Source organism: Macaca nemestrina, chromosome 17 (genome assembly GCF_043159975.1).
Source record: "Macaca nemestrina isolate mMacNem1 chromosome 17, mMacNem.hap1, whole genome shotgun sequence".
NCBI lineage: Eukaryota > Metazoa > Chordata > Mammalia > Primates > Cercopithecidae > Macaca > Macaca nemestrina.
In genome coordinates, this window is record NC_092141.1 from 5,746,162 (window position 1) to 5,771,413 (window position 25,252).

Here is a 25,252-nt window from a genome sequence, read left to right on the forward strand (position 1 = left end):
TCTACATACAACGTCATGTCACCTGCAAATAATAGTTTACTTTCTTTTCAATCTGGAAGCTGTTAATTTCATTTTCTTGCTTAATTGCTCTGGATGGAACCTTGAGTACAATGTTGAATAGAAATGGCAAGAACAGACATCTTTGTCTTATTCCTAATCTTAGGGGGAAAGCACTCAGTCATCCACCATTAAGTATAATGTTAGCTGTGGGTTTTTCACTGGTAACAACTTTATCAGGTTGATAAAGTTCCCTTTTATTTCTAGTTTGCTGAGTGTTTTCAATATGAAAAGGTGTTGGATTTTGTCAGATGCTTTTGTTTTGTCTTTGAGATAACCATTGGTTTGTGTTCTTTGTTCTATTAACATCTTGCATTACATTGATCAATTTTCTTAGGTTAAACTCAATTTGTATTCTTGGGATAAATCCCATTTGGTCATGGTCTACAATCCTTTTTATATATTGCCAGTATTTTGTTATGTAATTTTGCATATATATCCATAAAGGATGTTGGCTTGTAGATTTTTTTTCTCTTGTGATGCTTCTGGTTATCTTAGTCTAATTTTGGTATCAGGGTAGTATTGGTCTCATAGAACAAATTGGCATGTGTTCTCTTTTCTGCTATTTTTGGAAGAGTTTGAAAAGATAAGTGTTAATTCTTCCTTAAATATTTGGTAGAATTCACCAGTAAAGCCATCTGGGCCTGGATTTTGTTTCACAGAAAGTTTTTAACTTACTAATTCAATATCTGTGTTTGTTACAAGTCTATTAAGATTTTGTATTTCTTCTTTTTTTTTTTTTTTTTTTTTTTTTTGAGACGGAGTCTCGCTCTGTCGCCGGGGCTGGAGCGCAGTGGCCAGATCTCAGCTCACTGCAAGCTCCGCCTCCTGGGTTTACGCCATTCTCCTGCCTCAGCCTCCTGTGTAGCTGGGACTACAGGCGCCCGCCACCTCGCCCGGCTAGTTTTTTGTATTTTTTTAGTAGAGACGGGGTTTCACCGTGTTCGCCAGGATGGTCTCGATCTCCTGACCTCGTGATCCGCCCGTCTCGGCCTCCCAAAGTGCTGGGATTACAGGCTTGAGCCACCGCGCCCGGCCAAGATTTTGTATTTCTTCTTAAGTCAGTTTAGGTATTTGTGTCTTTCTGGAAGTTGGCCCATTCCATCTGGGTTATCTAATTTGTTGGCTTACAATATTTCATAATTTTCACTTATAATCCTTTTATTTCTGGAAGTTCAGTTGTGATACCCCATCTTTTATTTCTGATTTTAGTAATCTGAATCTGCTTACTTTTAATTTTAATCTAGCTAAAAGGTGTCAAATTTTGTTGGTATTTTTAAAGAACTAACGTTTAGTTTCATTGGTTTTCTGTATTGTTTTCTATTCTCTGTTTCATTTATCTCTACTCTAGTCTTTATTATTTCTTTCCCCCTGCTTGCTTTTGGTTTTGTTTGCTTTTTTAAAAAATTTCTTTACTAACATGAAAGACTCAAGGAAAACAAATTCTTTTTTTTTTTTTTTTTTTTTTTTTTGAGACGGAGTCTCGCTCTGTCGCCCAGGCTGGAGTGCAGTGGCCGGATCTCAGCTCACTGCAAGCTCCGCCTCCCGGGTTCACGCCATTCTCCTGCCTCAGCCTCCCGAGTAGCCGGGACTACAGGCGCCCGCCACCTCGCCCGGCTAGTTTTTTGTATTTTTTAGTAGAGACGGGGTTTCACCGTGTTAGCCAGGATGGTCTCGATCTCCTGACCTCGTGATCCACCCGTCTCGGCCTCCCAAAGTGCTGGGATTACAGGCTTGAGCCACCGCGCCCGGCCGGAAAACAAATTCTTAAAGTGTAAGTTTAGGTTACTGCTTTGAGATTTCTCCACTTCTTCTTCTCTTCCTTCTTCAATAGATTTTATTTTTTAGAGTAGTTTTAGGTTCACAGTAAAACTGAGCAAAAAGTACAGAGTTCCCATATACTCCCTGTCCCTGCATCCCTCATACAATCTTTCCCACGATTGACATGCTGTACCACACTAGTACATTGTGGTGACATTTGTTACAACTGGTAGACTGACATGGACACATCATCACCCGAAGTCCATAGTTTACATTAGGGCTCACTTTTGGTGGTGTCCATTCTATGGATTTTGATTGCTGTAAAATTATACGTATGCACGATTATAGTATATAGAATAGTTTCACTGCCCTAGAACTCTTCTGTGCTCTATTAATTCCTCCCTTCCCCCAAGCCCTGGAAACCACGAATGTTTTTTACTCTCTCCTTGTTTTTGCCTCTTCCAGAATGTCATACAATTGGAATCATACAGCATGTAGCCTTTTCAGATTGGCTTCTTTTAGTAACATGCATTTAAAGTTTCTCCATATCTTTTTGTAGCTTGATAGCTTCTTTCTTTTTAGCATTGAATAATAGTCCACAGTCTGTTTGTACCACAATTTATGAGTCCATTCACTTTCTGAAGGACAGCTTGCTTCCAAGTTTTAGCAATGATGAACAAGGCTGCCATAAACATGCACGTGCAGGTTTTGGCGTGGACAGAGGTATTCAATTCATTTTGGTAAATATCAAGGAGTGCGATTGCCGGATCCTATGGTAAAAGTATATTTTGTTTTGTAGAAAACTGCTAGACTGTATTCCAAAGGGGCTGTCTCATTTTACATTCCCACCAGCAATGAATTAGAGTTCCTGTTGTTCCACATCCTCACCAGCATTTGGTATTGTCAGTGTTTTGGATTTTGGCCATTCTGATAAGTGTGTAGTGGTATCTTTTCATTTTTTCATTAATTAAAAAAACTTTTGTAGAGATAAGATCTGTCTCTGTTGCCCAGCTTGAAGTGCAGTGGCATAATCACAGCTCACTGCAGTGTTGAATTCCTGGGCTCAAGTGATCCTCCCGTCTCAGCCTCCCAAGTAGTTATGACAACAGGCACACATCATTCTCAACTAATTTTTTATTTTATGTTTTTGTAGAGACAGGGTCTCTGTATGTTGCCCAGGCTGGTCTCAAACTCCTGGCCTAAGGCAATCGTCCTGCCTTGGCCTTCCAAAGCTTTGGGATTATAGGCATGGGCCATCATGTCTGGCTCTATCTTTCCTTTTTTTGTTGTTTTAAATAGAGGCATTTATAACTATAAATTTCCCTTTAAGCACTGCATTAGCTGCATCCAATACATTTTGGCATGTTGTGATTTTGCTTTCATCCCTCTCAAAGTATTTTCTAATTTCCTTTGTGATTTCTTCTTTGGCCCTTGGTTATTTAGGAGTGTGGTTTTAATTTCAGTGTATTTATGAACTCCTCAACTTTCCTTCTATTGTTGATTTCTAATTTCATTTTATCATGGTCAGAGGATATACTCTGTATGATTTCAGTCCTTGCAAATTTGTTGAGATTTGTTTTATGGGGCAATCTTATCTTTGGATAGAGCTTTATTTGATACCTATTTGGCATGTCCAGTTGGATACCTTGAAAGGATCTTGAAATCAGCAAGCATAAGATCACACTCATGACGCTCCACCCCCCAAATCACTTTTCTTTTCGTATTCCCCATCTTAATGAAGATGCCACTATCCCATGAGCTGCTTTGGTCAGAAACCTAAAATCATCCTTGATATCTTCCTCTTCCTTTTTTCCCTAAATTCAATCCATCACTGAGCCTAGTTGATTTTACTTTTGCAGCTCTCTTACATCTAGCCACTTTGTTCCATATCCATTGCCAATACCATAGTCCAAGCTATGACTGTCTGTTACAAAAAGTACTGTAATTTTCCTTAGTCTAAGCTATCACCATCTTTGCAGGGACTACTGCAATTTTCTTACTAATTGGTTTCCCAACCTCTACTTTTGCACTCTTCCAATCCATCTTTCATGTTGCAGTCAGTTTCTATTTTGAAAATGTACTGATCTTGTCAACCTTCTGCTTAAAATTCCACACCATCAGGGAAAAGACCCCAAATCCAACATGGCGCCCAAACCTTGCATAGTCTGGTTCCTGCTGGTATATGTGGCCTTATCTCACTCCTTTGCTATCTGCCCTCCAGCCACACTGGCCTGCTTTCAATTCCTTGACTGCCTCATCCTGCCTTCTGCACAGAGCCTTTGTATGTGCTTATTCTCTTTTCCTGGAATTTTTCCTTCCTGCTTCGCTTAGTTAAATCCTCTGTATTCTTCAGACCTCCCTCAAACCTCACTTTATGAAGGAATTTTTTTTTTTTTTTATGAGCCAGAAATCCTACCTGTGTTTACTAAAGTCACCCTGGCCAGAGAGGGCCTCAACGAATATTTGATAAATACAAAGACACATCCCTCAGCCCAGACTCAGCTTCCGCCTTGGATCTCTTCCCCATCCCTGCTTCAGAACAGAACCCAGGTCAGACTCACCGCAGGGTCTCCAGGAGGCAGCGAGGGCGTCTCAGGGTTTTACAAAGACTCTTCACTGCAGAGTGGCTCAGCGAGTTTCCACTTAGGTCCAGCTCCTTCAGGTTTCTGGTGACCTTGAAGACGGAGAAGAGAATCTCCCAGTAGGCATCCGTGACTGGGACCCACCTGAACCTGAGGGGGAGAGAGGACAGGAGAGATGTGATGTGTCTGGCAGGGATTTGAGGTGCCCAGCTCTGCACAACACAATTGGGCTTTGTCCTCCTGAGCACCAGGCCACAGCGGGTAGTGCCATCTCCAGGACTGACCAGCCTCCCTGCCTGTCCGCCCCCGTCACCCATTTCCTCCATGTGGCTCCTCATTCTACAGCCCTTACCATAGCACACTGAAGTGTTCATCTTGTATGTCTGTTTCCACCTCAGTCTGGGAGTTCTTTGAGGGCAGGGACAGACATTTGTCTTTTTTTTTTTTTTTTAATCTGCACTGCTCAGCATAGGGCCTGGCTTCTGTGCTGGGCACTGCAGATAACAAAACAATTTTTCATTAAAAAATTTGACAGCCTTCCTCCCTTTGATGCAGACACACCTGTGTTCCTTTGGAACAGACATTCTGGACCCAGTGCCCAGGAAAGAAGATGGGAGGCAGGAGCAGAGCCTGGGAGAGATGGCCTGAGGAAGGTGTTGTCATGGAAGACTGTGTATGATCATATGCACTACTGTCCAGGTTGGCTCACAGGGGACCCGATCCCCTTCCCAGGATAACAAGATCATGGAGAGGGTCTGCAGGAGAGAGACGGCTGTGGGGAGCGCCCTAGGAGGGAATATTTGCAGCCTGAGGGGAGGGGATGATGGGCTTTGTCTGAGAGTGTTAGAGTGGACTCCGACTCACGGGATTTCATTTAATCGATCTGTTTTCACACACTACTTTGATGACCTCATCTACCTCCAAGGCTTCGACTACTCAAAGCTCTATTCCAAGTTTCAGACTGAGTTTTCTATTTTCTGGCCGGATATCCCCACCTCGACATCCCAGTAATTCTTTGATCTAATTTGTCCCAACAAATCCCCAACCTTAATTCATCTTTCTCCGTAAGTCTGCAGAGCCATGTGGGGGAAAGCAGCAGAGGCAAAGAGCTGCCTGCACGTGGGCTCTGCTCCTCTGTGCCTCACTCCATCTCCTCAGCTGCAAAAAGAGGACAGCAACAGCACCTGCTGCAGAGGGGTATGTGAGAATTAAAAGCTACTACAGAGTATCCCAAAAGTCCTAGAGCAGTTTTAAGTTGTAATAACTGTGGAAGTACAAGTACTACAAACATACAGAAAAAGCCAGCTGAGTGCAGTGGCTCTTGCCTGTAATCCCAGTACTTTAGGAGGTAGAGGCAGGAAGATCGATTGAGCCCAGGAGTTTGGGACCAATCTGGGCAACATAGTAAGATCCTGTTTCTACAGAAAACTAAAAAAATTAGCCGACGTGGTGGTGTGCACCTGTGGTCCCAGCTACTTAGGAGGCTGAGGCAGGAGAATGGCTTGAACCTGGGAGGCCAAGGTTGCAGTGGGGTATGGTCATGCCACCGCACTATTCCTGGGAGACACAGCGAGATCTCATCTCAGACACACACCCACACAGACACATACACACAGACACGCACACACACACACACACACACACAAAGAAAAGCCATAAATGAAAGTTTATTTGAATTTCTTTTACATTTAGTTTTGTGAAACTTGAAAAATACATTTTAAATGTTTTATTTCTGTCAGCATTTGCCATCCTTAATCAAGGTGACTGGGAAAAAAATAAAAATTTATATTTGAAAATGCACAATGCTTAATCACACGCCGAATACCTGGAACCTCCCATCCTGCCATCTTCATTTCTTTAATATCTCTGGTTGGTTCTCCTCTTCCTTCCCACAGCCCTTGGCCAACCTCCACCCTTTCTTCCTGAACTTTCTTGTTTGTTTATAGTAGACGTCTTATTCTTCTGTCTGCCTAGACTAGCCGATTCAGTTCCTTGAAAATTCCTCCTCCCGCTTGCGGCTGAAGCCTCTGACTTTCCCATGGCATTCTCTTAAGGCTCCACTTGCTCCCGCCCATCCCAAACTCTCTTCTCTGGCCTGGTGTTCTTGGTTCCCTTTGCCCATCCCAGCCCCCATCCCCTGGCCAGCCACCATCTGGCCTCTGTCTGTAGCTGCTTGGAACTCTTCGAAGGTTTCCCATCTGTCCACTGCTACTTGCAGTACCTGTATCCAGGTCCTTTAAAACCTACCTCACATTTATAACCATGAACAACTAGAAACAGCTTACAATGGCCAAGAACAGGAGAATGGTCAAATCAGCCATGGCACTTTCCCTATGGAATAGCATGAGGTCATTCAAAATGGTGTTGTATCAGACTACTTAAAAATATATGAAGGGCTGGGCATGGTGGCTCACGCCTGTGACCCTAGCACTTTGGAAGGCGGAGGCAGGAGGATCATTTGAGGTCAGAAGTTCGAGAACAGCCTGGCCAACATGGTGAAACCCCGTTTCTACTAAAAAGACAAAAAAATTAGCTGCGTGTGGTGGCGCGTGCCTGTAATCCCAGCTACTCTGGAGGCTGAGGCACGAGAATTGCTTGAATCTGGGAGGCAGAGGTTGCAGTGAGCCCAGATTGTGCCACTGCATTCCAGCCTAGTGACAGAGCGAGACTGTCTATCTGTCTCTCTCTCTGTATCTCTCTCTCTCTCTATACACACACACACACACACACACACACACACACACACGTATATGAAAGGCTGGGCATGGTGGCTCACGCCTATGATCCCAGCACTTTGGGATGTCCAGGTGAGCAGACTGCTTGAGCCCAGGAGTTTGAGACCAGCTTGGTTAACGTAGCGAAACCCAATCTCTATACAAAAAATTTACAAAAATTCTCGTTGCATGTTGGCATGCTCCTATAGTCTCAGCTTCTAGGGAGGCTGAGGTAAGAGGATCCTTTAAGCCTGGGTGGTCCAGGCTACAGTGAGCTGTGATTGCACCACTGCACTCCAGCCTCGGTGACAGAGCGAGACTCTGTCTCAGACAACAACAAACCAAAAAAAAAAAAAAAAAAAAAAAACCAAAACCCACACCCACACACAAGAAGATAGCCTTGATATATGAAGAAAATAAAACTGACTATAAAATAAAATGTACAATATGGTTTGATCTCGCCATAGAAATGTACATAGAAAAAAGACTGGGGTTCTTACAATTGACCACTAATTTTTTTTTTTTTTGAGACTGAGTTTTGCTTTTTTGCCCAGGCTGGAGTGAAGTGGCACAATCTCAGCTCACTGCAACGTCTGCCCCTGAATGGTCAAGCGATTCTCCTGCCTCAGCCTCCCGAGGAGCAGCTGGGATTACAGGTGCCTGACACCATGCTCGGCTAATTTATGTATTTTTAGTAGAAACGGGGTTTCACCATGTTGGCCAGGCTGGTGTCGAACTCCTGATCTCAGGTGATCCACCTGCCTCGGCCTCCCAAAGTACTGGGATTACAGGTGTGAGCCACCACACCTGGCCAATTTTTAATGATAGTCATTTCATTTCAGAGTCATAGAATTCTGGTTAATACTACTTTTCATCTTTTTGCTTATGTACGTATCTTTTCTTTTTTTTTTTTTTTTTTGAGACAGAGTCTGGCTCTGTTGCCCAGGCTGGAGTTCAGTATTGCGATCTCGGCTGATTGGAAACTCTGTCTCCCAGATTCAAGTGATCCTCATGCCTCAGCCTCCCTAATAGCTGGGATTACAGGCGTGTGCCACCATGCCCAGATAATTTTTGTATTTTTTAGTAGAGATGGGGTTTTGCCATGTTGGCCAGGCTGGTCTCGAACTCCTGGCCTCAAGTGATCCAACTGCTTCGGCCTCCCAAAGTGCTGGAATTACAGGTGGAAGCACTTCACCCAGCCTACACATCTTTTTTTTTTTTTTCCCCATAATGAACATGAATTTTATTGTGAGAAAAAGTTTTAAAAATTTGAATATGAAGACCCACATCAAACATTTCTTCCTCTGAGAATCTTTATTGTCCACTCATGTGATCACTCCCTTGGGCCACCACAGTACCTTGTCCATACCTCTACTGTTGTAGGCACCATTCTCTCTTGTCATTAAATGAATGTTTGTCTTCTCCCCTATTGTTTGAGCTCCTTAAGGCAGGTATTGTGCTTTTTAATCTGTGATCTGTAGGGCCTGGCATAGAATCAGTGCTGAATAAATACTTATGGAATGAATCCTCTAAAGCAGGACATAGACACATACCAATACCATGTGATCGATACTGCGACAGAGGTCGGGGAACTGGGATGGGGAAGTTCTCAGGGTTGCCGGGCTGGAGAATGGTTAGAGGAAGCTGCTCTTACACAACCAGAGGGTGGGTTTCAGGCTGAGTGCCTGGGGCAATGGTGGCACCATGGTCACAAATAATTATGAAGTCAGTTTTGCAGGGAAAAGTAGGAAACTCTTTCTGCGAGCTGCTGGGGAAGATCTCAGGGCCAATGTCGTTGTCATTGAGAGGGTTCCTGAAGCAGCTGGAGGAGCAATTTCTCCGAGAGAATGAATGCCCAGAGAGAGGAGCAGGGGTAGGGGGGCTGCCTGATCCTTGGGGAGTGTGGGGGTAGCTAAGGTCAGTAGGAAGGGGGGAGCACGTCCAGGAGAGAAGGTGGACGGTCATTCTAAGAGTAGAAGGAGAGGTGTAGACATGGCGGCGCCCAGTGGCCTCTCCAGAAGCAAGCAAGGCTTGCCCCACAGCCGGGCACTGCAGAGGGGCTTACGTGGACAGAGCATGGTGGTCAGATTGGATAGTTAGAAGTCACTGGCGACCCTGATCCTTTAGCCACCCCCACCCCTGCCCAGGCTCAGGGAGCATGCCTCTGGTGCTCAGGTCACTCGGGCTTATGGACCGACAGAGGAGCTGGAGACATGGGTATTTTGGGTACTCACAAGACTATCCCGGTGGGGCTCCATGCTGGTCTGTGCTGCCTGCCCTCAATCAGTTGAAGCTTCTTCACGTGGCGGCAGAATTGAATGCAGAAAGTGCACACCAGGAGCTCCATGTCTGTTTCCACACACATGCCCATTTCTTGGAAATCGGCCATCATTTGTGTCAGGAACGTTTTGTTCTGAGTCTCGTACAAACAGTGGAGGAAGTCCAGAGAGTGTGGCTGTAGCAGGGGCCGCAGGGACGGGACCCACTGCATCAGGTTCCTCCCTTGAGACAGCCGGCAGTTGAAGATGTTCTCCATCGCTCTCTTCCCCTCATCACTTAACAGGCCCAATAGGAAACGTGTGGTTGGTGCCCCAAACAGGCCATGTGTTCCATACGCTTCTAGCAACTTTCCCAAATCTATGATGCAATTAGCATGTTTACCTCTCCCCTTCTTATCCTCCAAGGCATAGGACATTGCTGCAAAGAACTCCTGGAAACAGAGGTGAATGAAGCTGTAGCTCAGAGGGATGGGCTCTTGAAGAATACCCATCTTTAAGAGGGTAGAGATGATGGCCCCATCTAACTCATGCTTCCTGAGGTCATCTCGGCTGAAAAGGGTCTTTTTTTGCCAGATGCCCTCAGCAGCCAGAGAGCAGATGTCCCCGAGCTGGGGCCCCAACGGCTGAGCTTGGAGAGCCTGGGAAAGGTAATGCAGACAGAGGGTCGTGGTGGTCTTGGAGGTCAGTGTGAGTTCTTCCTTCCGCTTCATCTGCTCCATCAGGCAGGTGCAGGCCAGCCAGGACACCCAGGGCACGAGACATAGGGCCCAGAGCTCTTTGTTTGATTTGATCAACCCAAAGGCTCTAATTGCTTGCCTTTCATCTGTGAAATATTTGTAGAAATATTCCCTCCTGCTGGACTCAGAGAACCCCAGGACCTCTACCCAGCGTGCCTGCTCCAAAGAAGGAATGAGGTTCTGCAGAGCTGTGGTCCGAGCCGTGATCAGGAAGGATGCCTCGGGAAGTATGGTTTTCCCCAGCAAACTGCCCAGCAGTGCATCCGCCAGCTGCGGCTGGCTCCAGTGCAGACAGAGCTCGGAACTCGACTCCTGCAAGACCCATCTTGGCTCATCCACACCGTCGAGGATGAAGAGCAGCCGCTCTGGCCTGGACAGGATCTGTCTAATGGGAGCCTGAGCGGCTGTCCAGTCTTTCCCGATGAGTTCAGCGAGACTCACCACCTTGCACTGGGCCAGCTCTCTGCAGCTGAAGTAGAAGACATGCTGGAAGCGGTCCCCATACAGCTGGCCTCTCCCCCAGGCTTCCCTCACCTGCCTGGCCAGTGTTGACTTCCCAATTCCAGCAGCCCCCTGCAGTATGACTATGTGAGGTTCTTGGATATCCAGGCCTGGGCCAAATAAGTCTCTGATCTCAATTAAACGTCCTCGATCCTCCTCCACATCCTCCTCCGCATCATGAGGCCAGCTTCCCTTGACCAGCGGCTTATGGCTTCTGGGGTGAGGTCTTTGTAGAAGTAGCAGCTGTGTGAAATTTTGGTTCAAATCCTCATTTTTCCAGGACCATGTGGAACAGAGGCTCTTTCTCGCAGAAGGCTCCCATGGGTGGTGGTGGGGCTGTAGGCTGGTGTGCACCTGTGGGGGCGTTCCTACTGCTGCCTCCCATGGAGGCCTGCCTTTCTCTGATTCCTCTCTCTCTCTTTCTCTGATTCCTAAGTAAGGGAGGGAAAGAAGGAACATAAAGGTAGAGAAGAGAAGAATGAGTGAATTAATTAAACAACTGTTTTAGGCACCTATTCCAAGCCACACACTGCGCTGGCTGCAGACACCGGTATGTTCTCGCCATGCGGCGGAAGAAGCATGTGCTTTGCGGTAGAAGATCCCAGTTCAAGTCTTGACTCAACCAAGTCACCCTCCCTGAATGACTTTCCTTCACTGAATATTTATCAAGGGCTTACTATGTGCCAGGTGCTGCTGCAGGGGCTGGGGATAAAGAGTGAACAAAACAGACAAAACTCTCTGTCCTCACTAAGCACGTGATGCTGGCCATTAGCCCCTGTGAGCCTCAGTTTTCTCATCCGTAAGCTGGGGGTTGTAGGAGGTCATGGAGTTGTGGAGGAGATACCAGAGTGTGTAGCAGATGCTGACAGCATCCCCTGAGCACCCACTGTTGTGGTACCTGCCAACCGTGTCCCTCGGCAACAGCTGTGGACATCTGTCTGAGGGCTCTTTCTCTGCCTGTAAGCCAGGCAGGCCAGAAATACTGGGGGATAGTTCTCCAGTCCAGGAGATGCCCTTAGTGGATGACAGATGGGGGTCCCTTGCCCCCAGTGCAGATAACACTCAGGTGTGTTCTCACGGTCTCCCAGACATCCGCAGCAGCATGGAGCCTGCAGATGCAATGACATTCATAGGCTCAAAGTAAAGGGATGGGGAAAAATCCACCAAGCAAATGGGAAACAAACAAAAGCATGGACTGCCATTCTAATCTCAGACCAAACTTCAAATCAACAACATTCAACAAAGACAAAGAAAGGCATTACATAATAATAAAGGGTTCAATTCACCAAGAAGACTTAACCATTTTTTTTTTTTTCTTGAGACGGAGTCTCGCTCTGTCGCCCAGGCTGGAGTGCAGTGGTGCAATCTCGGCTCGCTGCAAGCTCCGCCTCCTGGGTTCACTCCATTCTCCTGCCTCAGCCTCCCGTGTAGCTGGGACTACAGGCCCAGCACTAGGCCCGGCTAATTTTTTATATTTTTAGTAGAGTCGGGGTTTCACCGTGTTAGCCAGGATGGTCTCGATCTCCTGACCTCGTGATCCACCTGTCTCCGCCTCCCAAAGTGCTGGGATTACAGGCGTTTGAGCCACCACGCCCAGCCAACTTAACTATTATGAATATATATGCACCTAATACAGGAGCACCCAGATTCATAAGACAAGTTCTAAGAGACTGATGAAGAGACTTAGATAATCATATAGTACTAATGGGAGACTTCAACACTCACTGACAGTATTGAACAGATCATCAAGGCAGAATACTAACAAAGATATTTGGGACCTAAATTCGACACTTGACCAAATGGGCCTAACAGACATCTACAGAACTCTCCACCTCAAACAACAGAATATATATTCTTCTCATTTGCGCATGGCATATACTGTAAAATCAACCACACAATCTGCCATAAAAAGTTCTCAGTAAATTAAAAAAAAACACAAATCATATCAGCCACACTCTTGGACCACTGCACAATTAAAAAAAATCAATACAAAGAAGATAGCTCAAAACCATACAATTCATAGAAATTAAACAACCTGCTCCTGAGTGGTGTTTGGGTAAACAATGAAATTAAGGCAGAAATAAAAAAATTCTTTGAAACCAGTGAGAACAAAGATACAATATACCAAATCTTTGGGACACAGATAAAACGATGTTAAGAGGAAAGTTTATAGCAGTAAATGCCCATATCAAAAAGTTAGAAAAATCTCCAATTACCAACCTAACATCACAAATAGAAGAATTAGAAAAACAATAGCAAATCAATCCCAAAGCTAGCAGAAGACAAGAAATAACCAAAATCAGAGCTGAACTGAATGAAACTGAGATGGAAAAAACCATACAAAAGATCAACAAAACCAAAAGTTCATTCTTTGGAAGAATAAATAAGACTGATAGTCCACTAGCTAGACTAATAAAGAAAAAAAAAGATAGAAGATCCAAATAAACACAACAAGAAATGACAAAGAGGACATTACCACCGACCCCACAGAAATATAGAGAACCCTCAGAGACTATTATGAACACCTCTATACACAGAAATTAGAAAAACCTACAAGAAATAAATTCCTAAGACTGAACTAGGAAGAAATTAAAACTCTGAACAGAGCAATAATGAGTTCTAAAATGGAATCAGTAACAAAAATTCTAACAACCAGAAAAGGCCAGGACCAGATAGATTCACAGCTGAATTCTACCAGACATATAAAGAAGAGCTGGTACAATTTCTACTGAAATTATTCCAAAAAATTGAGGAGAAGGGCACTCCTTTTGAACATAGGTGCAAAAATCTTCAGCAAAATACTAGCAAACTGAATCCAGCAGCACATCAAAAAGCGAATTCACCACAACCAGATAGGTTTTATCTCTGGGATGTATGTTTGATTCAACATATGCAAATCAATAAATATGATCCATCACATAAACAGAAGTAAAAAAGCCCCCACATGATCATCTCAATAGATGCAGAAAAGGCATTTGATAAAATTCAACATCCTTTAATGTTAAAACTCTCAACAAATTAGACATTGAAGGAGTATACCTCAAAATAATAAGGTCCATTTATGACAAAACCACAGCCAACATCATACTGAATGGGCAAAAGCTGGAAGTATTCTCCTTGAGAACCAGAACAAGACAAGGATGCTCATTCTCACCATCTATTCAACATAGTACTAGAAGTCCTACCCAGAGCAATCAGGTAAGAGAAAGAAGTAAAAGACATCCAAATAGGAAGAAAGGAAGACAAAGTATCTCTGTTTGCAGATGTTATGATTTTACACCTAGAAAACCTTCTAGTTTCTGCCCCATATCTGCTAGATCTGATAAACAACTTCAGCAAAGTTTCAGGATGCAAAATCAATTTCTTCTATTGGGTAATAAGTATTATGTAACATTGTGCAATGTTGGTGCATTTCCATAAACCAACAACATCCAAGCTGACTGCCAAATCAAGAATGCAATCCCATTCACAATAGCCACAAAAAAGTACTTAGGAATACATCTAACCAGGATTGTGAAAGGTCTCTATAGCAAGAACTACAAAACACTGCTGGAAGAAATCAGAGATGACACACAAAGGGATAACATTCCATGCTCATGAATAGGAATAATCAATATTGTCAAAATGGCCATACTACTCCAAGCAATTTACAGATTCAATGCTATTCCTATCAAACAACCAATGACATTCTTCACATAATTAGAAAAAGAATTCTAAAATTAATATGGAACCAAAAGAGAGCCCAAATAGCCAAAGCAATTCTAAGTAAAAAATAACAAATCTGGAGGCATCACATTACCTATTTTTAAACTATACTACAAGGCTACAGTAATCAAAACAGCATGCTACTGGTACGAAAGCAGACACACAGACCAATGGAACAGAATAAAATGCCCAAAAATAAAGCTGTATACCTACAACCATCTGATCTTTGATAATGTTGACAAAAACAAGCAATGGGGAAAGGATTCCCTACTCAATAAGTGATGCTGAGATAACTGGCTAGCCATATGCAGAAGATTGAAACTGGACCCCTTCCTTATACAATATACAAAGATCAATGGAAGATGGATGAAAGGCTTAAATATAAAACCTAGAACTTTAAAAACCCTGAAGAAAACCTAGGAAATACCATTCTGAACCTAGGTCCTGGCAAAAATTTCATGAGGAAGATGCCAAAAGCAATTGCAACGAAAACAAAAATTGACAAATGGGGCCTAATTAAACTAAAGAACTTCTGCACAGCAAAAGAAACTACCCACAAAGTAAATAGACAACCCACAGAATGGGAGAAAATATTTGCAAACTACCCATCTGACAAAGTTGGAATATCCAGAATCTATAAGGAACTTAAACACATAAACAAGTCAAAAACAATCCCATTAAAAAGTGGACAAACGGCTGGGCATGGTGGCTCATGCCTGTAATCCCAGCACTTTGGGGACTGAGGTGGGCAGATCACTTGAGGTCAGGAATTCGAGACCAGCCTGGCCAACAGGCCATCTCCACTAAAAAATACAAAAATTAGCCGGGTGTGATGGTGCACACCTGTAATCCCAGCTACTTGGGAGGCTGAGGCAGGAGAATCCCTTGAGCCTGGGAGGGGGAAGGTTGCAGTGAGCAGAGATCGCACCACTGCACTCCAGCTTGGATGACAGTGCGAACTGTCTAAAAAAAAAAAAGTGGACAAAGGACGCTGATAGATACTTCAAAAGAAGACATACACATGACCAACAGCATATGAAAAAATGCTCAACATCACTTATTAGAAAAATGCAAATCAAATCCACAATGAGATACTATTGCACACCAGTCAGAATGGCTGTAACTAAGAAGTCAAAAAATAACGGATGTTGGTGAGATTGCAGAGAAACAGGAACGCTTATACACTGCTGGTAAGAATGTAAATTAGTTCAGCCACTGTGGAAAGCAATTTGGCGATTTCCCAAAGAACTCTGAACTACCATTCAATCTAGCAATCCCATTATTGGGTATATACCCAAAGGAGTGTAAATCATTCTACCATAAAGATGCATGCACATGTATGTTCATTGCAGCACTAGTCACAATAGCACCACTATGGAATCAACCATAGACTGGTTAAAGAAAATGTGGCACATTTGCACATGGAATACTACACAGCCATAAAAAAGAATGAGCTCATGCCTTTGCAGCAACTTGGATGGAGCTGGAGAGCATTATAAGCAAACTAACACAGGAACAGAAAACCAAATACTGCATGTTCTCATTCATAAATTAGGGCTAAACATTGAGTACACATGGACACAAAAAAAGGAACAATAGATACCGTGACCTTTTGAGGGTGAAGAGTGGGAGGGTAAGGATTAAAAAACTGCTGAGCCAGGTGCCGTGGCTCACGCCTGTAATCCCAGCACTTTGGGAAGCTGAGGCGGGCAGATCCTGAGGTCAGGAGATTGAGACCATCCTGGCTAACACGGTGAAACCCCATCTCTACTAAAAAGACAAAAAATTAGCGGGGCGTGGTGGTGGGCGCCTGTAGTCCCAGCTACTCGGGAGGCTGAGGCAGGAGAATGGCGTGAACCCGGGAGGCGGAGCTTGCAGTGAGTGGAGATCATGCCACTGCACTCCAGCCTGGGCGACAGAGCGAGACTCCGTCTCAAACCAAACAAACAAAACAAAAAAACAAAAACAAAAACTACCTAAAAGGTACCATGCTTATTACCAGGGTGACAAGATAATTTGTACAGCAAACACTTGTGACACATAATTTACCTATGTAACAAACCTGCACATGTGTTTCTGAAACTAAAAGTTTTTTTTTTTTTTCAAAGTTCCCTATTTGAAGAATTCCCTTAGAATTTCGAATCAGGGTAAAACGTATTTCCCTTGCATTGGTCTTTTCTATTAACAGGTATTATGTAACCCATTATATTTCCCCTTTTGCCAGTGTTGCTAGAATGTCCACAACCCATGGAACCTTTATTTATAGCACTGAGTTAGTCTTTGTGGTTTTCATACTTGTTTTTTTCACTTTTAAAGTTATTGTATTTTTATGCTTCTGTAGATGGCTCTGATGTCTTTATATTCTTCCTTTCTTCCTTCTTTTCTGTTTTTCAGTTTTAATTATCTTTACTGTTTATTTGGGTTTTCTAATTCACAAAATCATTTTGAGAAAAAGTTATCTTTCTGATTCTCAGATACAGAAAGAAGCAACTAAGAGTCAAGTATTAGAATCTTCCTTTCTTGACCTTGTTGCAGATTCTGTTTTCCTTAGTTTAACTTGAATGTTGATCTTTCCTTATATACCCTATTAAGATTTTAAAAATAGGGGTTTATTTATTATTTTAGACTCAGGCGGTATATGTGCAGGTTTGTTACATGGCTGCTGCTTTTTTTTTTTTGAATGGCAAATGGTGTGAATAATTAAGTAAACTGATATACTTTGAGCCTAGGCCATATAGGACCACGAAGTCTACAAGTTTACTCCTAGCTGGGTGCAGAAGAAATCCTTTTAACTTAACATCTCCCAGATTTCAAAGGAGGCATCCCCTGGCATTGAGAGGCAGTGTAGTTAGTGGTTAAGGAGCCTGTGGCATCAGGAGCCTCTGTACCTGTGGCTTTAGTATGATGGTCCTCATTGCCCACATGAGGGCACCCCCTATGTAAGAGTTAAATGTGTGGATTGCTGGATGAGAGTGAAGGCTGAATTCCATCTTTGCTAGTACTAACTGTGAGACTAGCTTTCTGATCCTTGGTTTTCTCATCTCCATGGTATGATAATAGCAATATTTATCTCATGGAGTGGTTGTAAAATTTAAGGCCAATGTACACGTAAAGCCCTGGACATGGTCTAACCCAGAGAGTGTCCAGTGAGCACTGATGGGCATGGGACTAGCTGTAGGCCACTTGTGGGATGAGGAGCTCAGTGGAAATTGAACCCATCTCTCCTGACCCCAGGCCAGTGCCCTGTCCAGTAAACCAGGTGATGTGTAACCCCATCCAGCCTCCCCCATCCTTGCTCTGTTGTCCCCCTGATGTGCTGGGTAACACATCTGTATTTTGATGCCCAGGGGCCTCCTGGAAACAGTGCCTTGGACCCGTGGAGAGGCTCCAAGGGTGGGATTTCCTGAGGGAAATTTCAGATGTTTTCCAGAACCTCTGCTCAGCCTGCCAACCTGGTCCCCAGGGGACTTTCTCTGTCCATGCATTTGCCTCTCCCACCTCACCACCCCGCCAGGAGCTCAGTAGGGTCTCACCTGTGTAGTAATTTCCTGACGTTTCATCCAGAGGCCACTGGGTCCCAGGAGCCTCCTGCTCTCTGGGTGCTAGGCTGGGCTGCGGTGGGGATCCCCAGCTCGCCAGCACTGCTGTGGATGTGGGGGCATTGGGCGACTCCTGGCTTGGAGACTCAAAGTCTGGGGAGCTTGGGAGAGCTTGGTAGAGGAGTGAGGAAGAGATTTCTGGGGGGAATTAAAAGAAAAATGACCATTTACTGAACGTTTATTTTCTTTTACGTGCATATATTTTAAACTCTCACAACAGTCCTGAGAGATGGGTCTTAATAATATTATTTTAAAAACCATGTTAAAGTAGAGGGACAATTTTACTCTCTTAGTAGTGAAGAGAGAAGTCATGTGAGGGAGCTGGCTTGGGCCGAGGACTAAGCCTAGCCTCTTCTTGGGGTCTGTCTGGAAAACAGAGTCCTCCTCGGAACTTCTGGACCACCCTGACCCTCAGGATCTTCACAGCCCACCAATATTATGAGCCGGGTTCTCCTCGGGCAAGGACCGTGTCACCCGTGACACCCAGCTGGGTAAGACTCATGGCCTGACTCATACGGGTCTCAGCTTCCCCATCTGTCAAATGGGAGGGGCGCAATCTCTCCCCTGAGAGGTCCCTGAAAGGTCACTTCCAGGCCTGCCTCTCACAGCCCACCCTGGCTCCCCTGTCCTTCCTCTGCGGTCCCCCATGTCAGGTCCCCATGCACAGACATGATCGTCTGGGCGCGGCCCACCAGTGGATTCGCAGCTCCACCCAGGGCTGTCAGCCGGACTCAGCAAGCCTCACCTCTCCAGCGGCGTCCAGATGTGTCAGGCAGCTGTCTCAAAACCCTTCTCTCTGAGCCCTGGGTGCACTCCGCTGGCAATTCACGGTTCCAGGGCCTCAGCACTGCGGTGGAGGTGGGTTGGCTGGGAGACCCCAGGTGGGGTTCACTCGGGCTGTAGGGGAATGAGGGAGAGTAGCCTACAGGAAAGAGATAAAGAGGTTGGAGACACATTAGAGGGACAGGGGCAGGTGCCAGGGAACTGAGCAGGTCTCCTGTCTCAACTAAGAGAGGTCAGGATACACCAGCGAACCCGCTGCAGCCCTCTACAACCTCCTCTAGAGGCTTGTCTGAAGAATGATGCTCTTACAGATACTGCTAGGCAAAAAGTCCTGGTCTGGGATCAGGAAATTTGCGTATCTGTCTTGGTCCTGACTACCTCCCTGCGTAAATCACTGCTCCTCACGAGCCTCAGCTGTGCTTCATTGGGCCAACGGCATCTGCCACCCAGGGCGGCTAATAGTAATAATAACAGCAGCAGCAGCAACAACAGGGGAGATCTTATTTATTGAGCACTTACTGTATGTCAGACTCTGTGCTAAATGTTTAACCTGGATGATCTCTTGTAACCCTCACACAGCCCAGGGAGGCGGGCTCTCACTCTCCCAATTTTGCAGAGACACAGGCAGAGAGCAGCGAAGTGATTGGCCCAGGGTGATAGTGCCAGGACTGGGGATAGAGACTGACTCCCAAGTCTGTGCTCATAACTACAATGCCAGGCAAGTACTGGGAATGCACTTGAATAGGAGACGGTGTGGGGCTCTGAGGTGAGCAAGGGCCCCCCAGCAAGCCTCCCGGCTCAAGTGTAGTCTGGGGCCTGGGTCCACCTTTGACAGGGCAGTTCCACGTCACTGCCCAGAGGAAGGCCTGGCAGGGAGGGCTCAGTGGTGGTGGGGGTGTTCCAAGAAGGCAGGGCAGGGCAGGGCAGGAGTGGGGGCCAGGGGATGTTCAGCGGGCAGAGGGGTCCTTTGGCTACTCACCTGCCCCTTCCCGGGCTTGGGTGCACAGTGACCACAGCCCCATCTGCTCCCAGGTATGGAGGGCTAGGTCCCAGGCCCGCTGCTCCCCATACTGAGCCACCAGGTATGAGGCCAACTCCATGCCACTCGTCTTCTCCGGCCGAGCGGGTGTCTCACCCGAAGAGCCGCTGGAGTGCACTTTACTGGCGAACAGAAGCTGGAACTCCTTCAGCTCCTCCTTCTTCAGGAGCTCCAAGTAACAGGCCAGGCGGCCCCAGGCTCCGCCAGCCATCTCTGTCCCAGAATTCAGGGCGTGTCTGGGGGATGGTTCACGGGTGGTGAGGGTATCGGGCAGGCAGAGAACAGTGCTGTCCTTTGCCTTGCTCTTACCGTCTCCTATTCAGCATTCAGAGCCCAGTTTTATAAATCCCGGGGCACCTGCAGATAGATGCCGATGGAGGCGGAGTGGTAGGAAAAGCCAGCGGAGGGAGGAGCCCAGAGGGGCCTGCGAGACCCTGGAAGAAGTCAGCTGACAGGGAGGTGCTGGGATGGGGCGGAGGACCAGGCGGGGGGGGGAGGGGGAGGGGGAGGGGAGATGTGGTGACGGGGGATGGGGTGTGGACAACGCTCACTGTTCTGTGTTCCCCAGATTCTTCCCTCTCCTGGGTCCTGGACTCCTGAGATCAACCGTGGAGCTGCAAGGCTGAGAAGAGGTGGGGTAGGAGGAGCCGCAGAGCAAGGAACGGGCTTTCAGAACCCAGAGTGGAGCCCAGGGCTACTGGCTCCCAGCTCTCGTCAGACCTCTTCTGGCCCTGGGGCACCAACCAGCAAGAACAGCCCCCAGTCAACAAGAGTGGGAAGGAAACGTCACCCAGAGGAAACTCACAAGGGGCGTGGCCAGGGGGTAGGCTCAAACCAGGCCTGGGTAGACCAGACTCAGAGTCACATATTCAGATGGGCCACGTGACATCGATAGGCGGACCAGGGGCACAGGCCCAGACTAGCTGATGCTGCAGCAGGTGTAGGCCCATACTACACACGGGCACTCCGCCAGCCCGTCACCTAGAGCCTGTCTGCAGAGCCAGGATGCAGAGACTCTCCAAGCAGTTGTGTCTACAATCCAGGACCAGCCTCTCAGGATGGGCAGGGCCCCCTGTGTCTGCCCAGGCAGCTCCTTATTGGGAAATATTAGAACTGGGCCAGGGAGCGTTTTTCCCAGCCTCTCATGGTTTTGGGAGCTTGTTGAGTTGCACTGCATGTTCTGCCGTGCTACCAGGGGCACTGAGGCATGTGTCCCAGGCCCAGGGGGCTGTTTGCCTTGTGGGCAGCCCAGCACTTAGCTGGTGAACACTTCCACCTGAAAGCAGAACCGCTCCTTCCTCATTCTTGCAAGCAGGCCTCGGGGAGCTGGGTGCAGACTCCCTCTTTGGTGGAATCTGCAAGATGCCGCTGACTCCAGGTTGAGGAATGACGTTACCCAACTCATCTGCTGATGTAACACACCACCAGGAATTTCTGGAGATGCTTTGGTTTCACTTGGACTGGCAGAGCCCATGGCTTGCTTGGACAAGGACTCCTTATGTGCCTGATTTATTTCTTTGAGCCGCAGTTTGCCCATCTATTAAATGAGACATCATAGGTTTACCAAGAGGCTTCAATTCAGCAAAAGGTCTTAGAGTCTTTCTCTATCGCCCAGGCTGGAGTGCAGTGGCAAGATCTCGGCTTACCGCAACCTCCGTCTACCTCCCGGGTTCCAGCGATTCTCCTGCCTCAGCCTCCTGGGCAGCTGGGATTACAGGTGTGCACCATCACACCTGGCTAAATTTTTTCTATTTTTAGAAGAGATGGGGTTTCACCATGTTAGCCAGGCTGGTGTCGAACTCCTGATCCAAGGTGATCCGCCCACCTTGGCCTCCCAAAGTGTTGGGATTACAGGTGTGAGCCTCCGTGCCTGGCCTAAACACATTTTATAAATGTTAGTTTTTAAAAATGGCTAATAAGCACATTGTAGGGCATTCTAACATCAGACTGACCAGAAGTGGAAAAGCGCTGTGCTAAAAGTGGGATGATCGGGAGGCTCTGAGCACTCCGTGAAGGACCCTAAGACTCCATAGAGTGGGAGGAATGGCCTGGGGGAGGGCTGTGTGGGTTCTTTTTCCTCCTCAACACCAGCCAGTGCTGACACCAACTTGTGTCCTACAGTGCAATTCTGACACTAACTGCCTGGAGTCGGCATCAAACCCCACAGGTTTAGGGGCTCAGTGAAGAGCTGGCCTCATATCAGATGCCAGTTGCAAATGGGGTGCCCAGACCACTGGCACCTCTGTCTGACTTGGTGACAAATGCAAGGGTTTCCACAGCCTCCGGTTCAATAATTTACCGAAATGACTCACAGGACTGAGAAAAACACTTTATTTATTACTATCGGTTCATGATGAAAGATACAGCTCAGGAATAGCCAAATGGAAGAGATGCCAAGGTCAAGGTGTGGGTGGGGGAGGGGGCACAGCGCTTCATTGCCCTCCCGGGCACCCCATTCTCCCTGCCCCTTCCTGCTCCTGCTCCACTAACCTGGAAGCTCTCCAAACCCCAAACAAACAAAACTGTGGGGTTTTCTTGGAGGTTTCACCTCATAGGCATAATTGATTAAATCACTGGCCACTGGAGATCCATCCACTCAACGTGTTAAACAGATCAGAAACCTGGCCATCCCACCATGCCCACTGGGGCCGCTGGTCCAGCCCTCAATCGTCTCTTACTGGGATCATTGTGCTAGCCTCCCACATGTTTCCCACCCATGCTGACGCTGCCCCTTTACCGTCTACGCTCCGTCTAGCAGCCAGAATTATCCACTTAAAGCATAAATTAGGTCAGGTCACTTCTCAGCTCAAAACTTTCCCATACTCCCCATCTCACTCTGAGTAAAACCAAAGTCCAACCAAAGGCGCGGTGACTCATGCCTGTAATCCCAGCACTTTGGGAGGCTGAGGTGGGAGGATCACTTGAGGCCAGCAGTTCAAGACCAGTCTGGGAAACATGGCAAGACCTTGTCCCTGTGAAATAATATTAAAAGACTTCCCAAATCTGGCCAGGCACAGTGGCTCATGCCTGTAATCCCAGCACTTTGGGAGGCTGAAGTGGGCAGATCACCTGAGGTCAGGAGTTCAAGACCAGCCTGGCCAACATGGTGAAATCCCATCTCTGATAATACAAAAAAAAAAAAAAATTATCCTGGTGTGGTGGCGCACGCCGTAATCCTTAAGGAGGCTGAGACAGGAGAATCGCTTGAACCCAGGAGACAGAGATTGCAGTGAGCCAAGATTATGCCTTTGCACTCCAGAGTCTGGGCGACAAGAGCGAAACTCGGTCTCAAACAAAACAAAAGAAAACAAAAAACCAAACAACAACAACAAAAACTTTCCAAATCCCCCAAAGTCCTCCCAGTGGCTCCATGATCTAGCCCCTGATATCTCTCCGGCATTATCTCCTACACTATCTCCCTCTCTCACTCTGCTCTGGGTCCTCGTAATCTCTTGCCTGTTCCTTGAATACGCCAAGAATACTCTCACTCCAGGGCCTTTGCACTAGTCTTTCCATTGTCTTGGAATGGTTTCCCCAGATATTGAGGGGTGTGCTATCCAACCGCCTGCTAAGTAGTAGGTGGGTGCTTCATTTCTCTGCACGACACTTATTACTGCCTGATGTTACAGACTCATTTATCTTCTGTCACCCCCTCCTGCCGATAGAATGTTAGGTTCCTGGAGACAGGACTTGGCTTGTTTTGTTCACTGTTGTATCCGCTACGCCTAAATCACAGCCTGGCCCACAATGTCAGCACAATCAACGCCACAGACATGGAATGTCTTTTGAACCCTTTCCTTTTTATCCTTCTAAACAGCTACTGACTCCGGCCACTAGATGGCACTCAAGTACTTTCTGTGCATTGAAGCAGCCTCATGGGTTTGGTGGCGAGGACTCACTGGCCCTCTCTGAGCCTGAATTTTTAAAGTTACCTCTGTTTCTGGTGCTTTGGGTCTTTGTTTTCTTTCTTTGAGGCATTTTAGGAACATATTAAGGCTCACTTTTATTTTATTTTCAATTAAAACTTAACTCATGAGGAGTATCTGTATGGCCAATACTCCAGCAGAGTACAGTGAGGCTTTCTCTTTACGTTCAAATTACTATGACTTGAATCCAGATCTGGGTAACTTCTGGAAATCAGCCTCCTTGAAATTCCCCTCCTCCCACCTATTTCTAAGCATGTCCCAGACATTACCTCTTGGGGTTCTGAAGTCAGTCCTTGGTTCCCCTCTGACCGACTACTGGTCTTGACTACCTTGCTGTCGTCCCCTTGGTCTCAGACCCCGTTTCTATCCTCCTGAAGTTGCTGGGTCCACGTGTCCTCTCTGTCACAACCATTTTAGGGCATGGCTCTTTTCTGGCCCATTCCTGAAATGTGGGATGGGGTTTTCCCAATTGACAGCACAGCTGACACCATGATATGAGGATACGATTTTGAGCAAGACCTTCCCCAAGGATCAGGGATGAAGGACGGTAAATACATCAGGGCGTCACTCTCCACAGCTGTGGCTCACACTATCCTCAGAGCCCTCTGGTCCAGGATCATCCCTGCTGTCCCTTTTCCAGCTGAAGCTCTCTGCAGCTCTGGCGGTTTCCATTATACATGGACAGGTCATTGCCCAGCCTCAAGATTCTCCAGCCTCCTCTGCCCTTTGGAGGCCAGGTCTGTCTGGCTCTAATACTTAGAAAGAGAACAAGTTGTCCTACATTCACATCACTCCTAGCACAGGCCCCAGGATTATCCTCCTTCCAGGATGATTGACATAGAAATATCTAGTCCCTTCAGATGTGTGCTTGGTATTGTTGGAAATAAGAGCTTGGAGTCACAAAGAAAATGAGCACTCAAATAAAGGATTTCTCAGCAAGGCAAATTTACTTCTGGAGAATGGTGCCACTTGCCCTTCTGGCCACTGCAAGAGCACACTGAACAAAGCAGGGAAGGGGTTTTTATCCCTAACACAGTCAGTCCCTGATACTGTGTCTGGTCCCCACTGGCTGGAGTTGGACTGCACAGTCTAAGCTGATCCTGATTGGCTACTTCCAATGGAGCAGGGGTGGGGACTACAGCAGTGGAAAGAGCAGTTTTGGCCAAATAAAGTACAGATGTGGTTTGTTACCGATTGGGAATGGATGTGAGTTACAGATTGGGAATGGATGTGGGTTGTTACAGATTGGGAATGGATGTGAGTTACAGATTGGGAATGGATGTGAGTTACAGATTGGGAATGGATGTGGGTTACAGATTGGGAATGGATGTGAGTTACAGACTGTAATGGATGTGAGTTACAGATTGGGAATGGATGTGAGTTACAGATTGGGAATGGATGTGGGTTACAGATTGGGAATGGATGTGAGTTACAGACTGGAATGGATGTGAGTTACAGATTGGGAATGGATGTGAGTTACAGATTGGGAATGGATGTGAGTTACAGATTGGGAATGGATGTGGGTTACAGACTGGGAATGCATGTGAGTTACAGATTGGGAATGGATGT

The 25,252-nt window shown here is 46.4% G+C and overlaps 1 protein-coding gene and 1 long non-coding RNA gene across 5 annotated transcripts in view; one reads left to right on the plus strand and one right to left on the minus strand.

Moving 5' to 3' along the window:
• Window positions 1–21,315, minus strand: part of LOC105474411 (NLR family pyrin domain containing 1) — a 56,447-nt gene extending 35,132 nt beyond the window's left edge. For 2 of the 4 annotated variants that reach the window (XM_071082222.1, XM_071082220.1), the window contains exons 1-5: window positions 19,698–20,251; window positions 18,681–18,857; window positions 17,870–18,073; window positions 9,349–11,062; window positions 4,380–4,550 (exon numbers count right to left, since the gene is read on the minus strand). In XM_071082222.1, coding sequence (XP_070938323.1) covers window positions 4,380–4,550; window positions 9,349–11,062; window positions 17,870–18,073; window positions 18,681–18,857; window positions 19,698–19,968 — 2,537 coding nt within the window. In that variant the 5' untranslated portion in view covers window positions 19,969–20,251. Of the gene's footprint in view, window positions 1–4,379; window positions 4,551–9,348; window positions 11,063–11,529; window positions 11,983–17,869; window positions 18,074–18,680; window positions 18,858–19,697; window positions 20,252–20,308 lie in introns of those variants that run through there. The other 2 variants (XM_071082221.1, XM_071082223.1) reach the window with 2 other exon arrangements.
• LOC139359427 (uncharacterized) lies at window positions 8,885–10,369 on the plus strand. The gene is made up of 3 exons (XR_011615339.1): window positions 8,885–8,987; window positions 9,967–10,040; window positions 10,234–10,369. It is a non-coding gene; the product is annotated as an uncharacterized lncRNA (long non-coding RNA).
• Window positions 21,316–25,252: the final 3,937 nt, after the last annotated feature.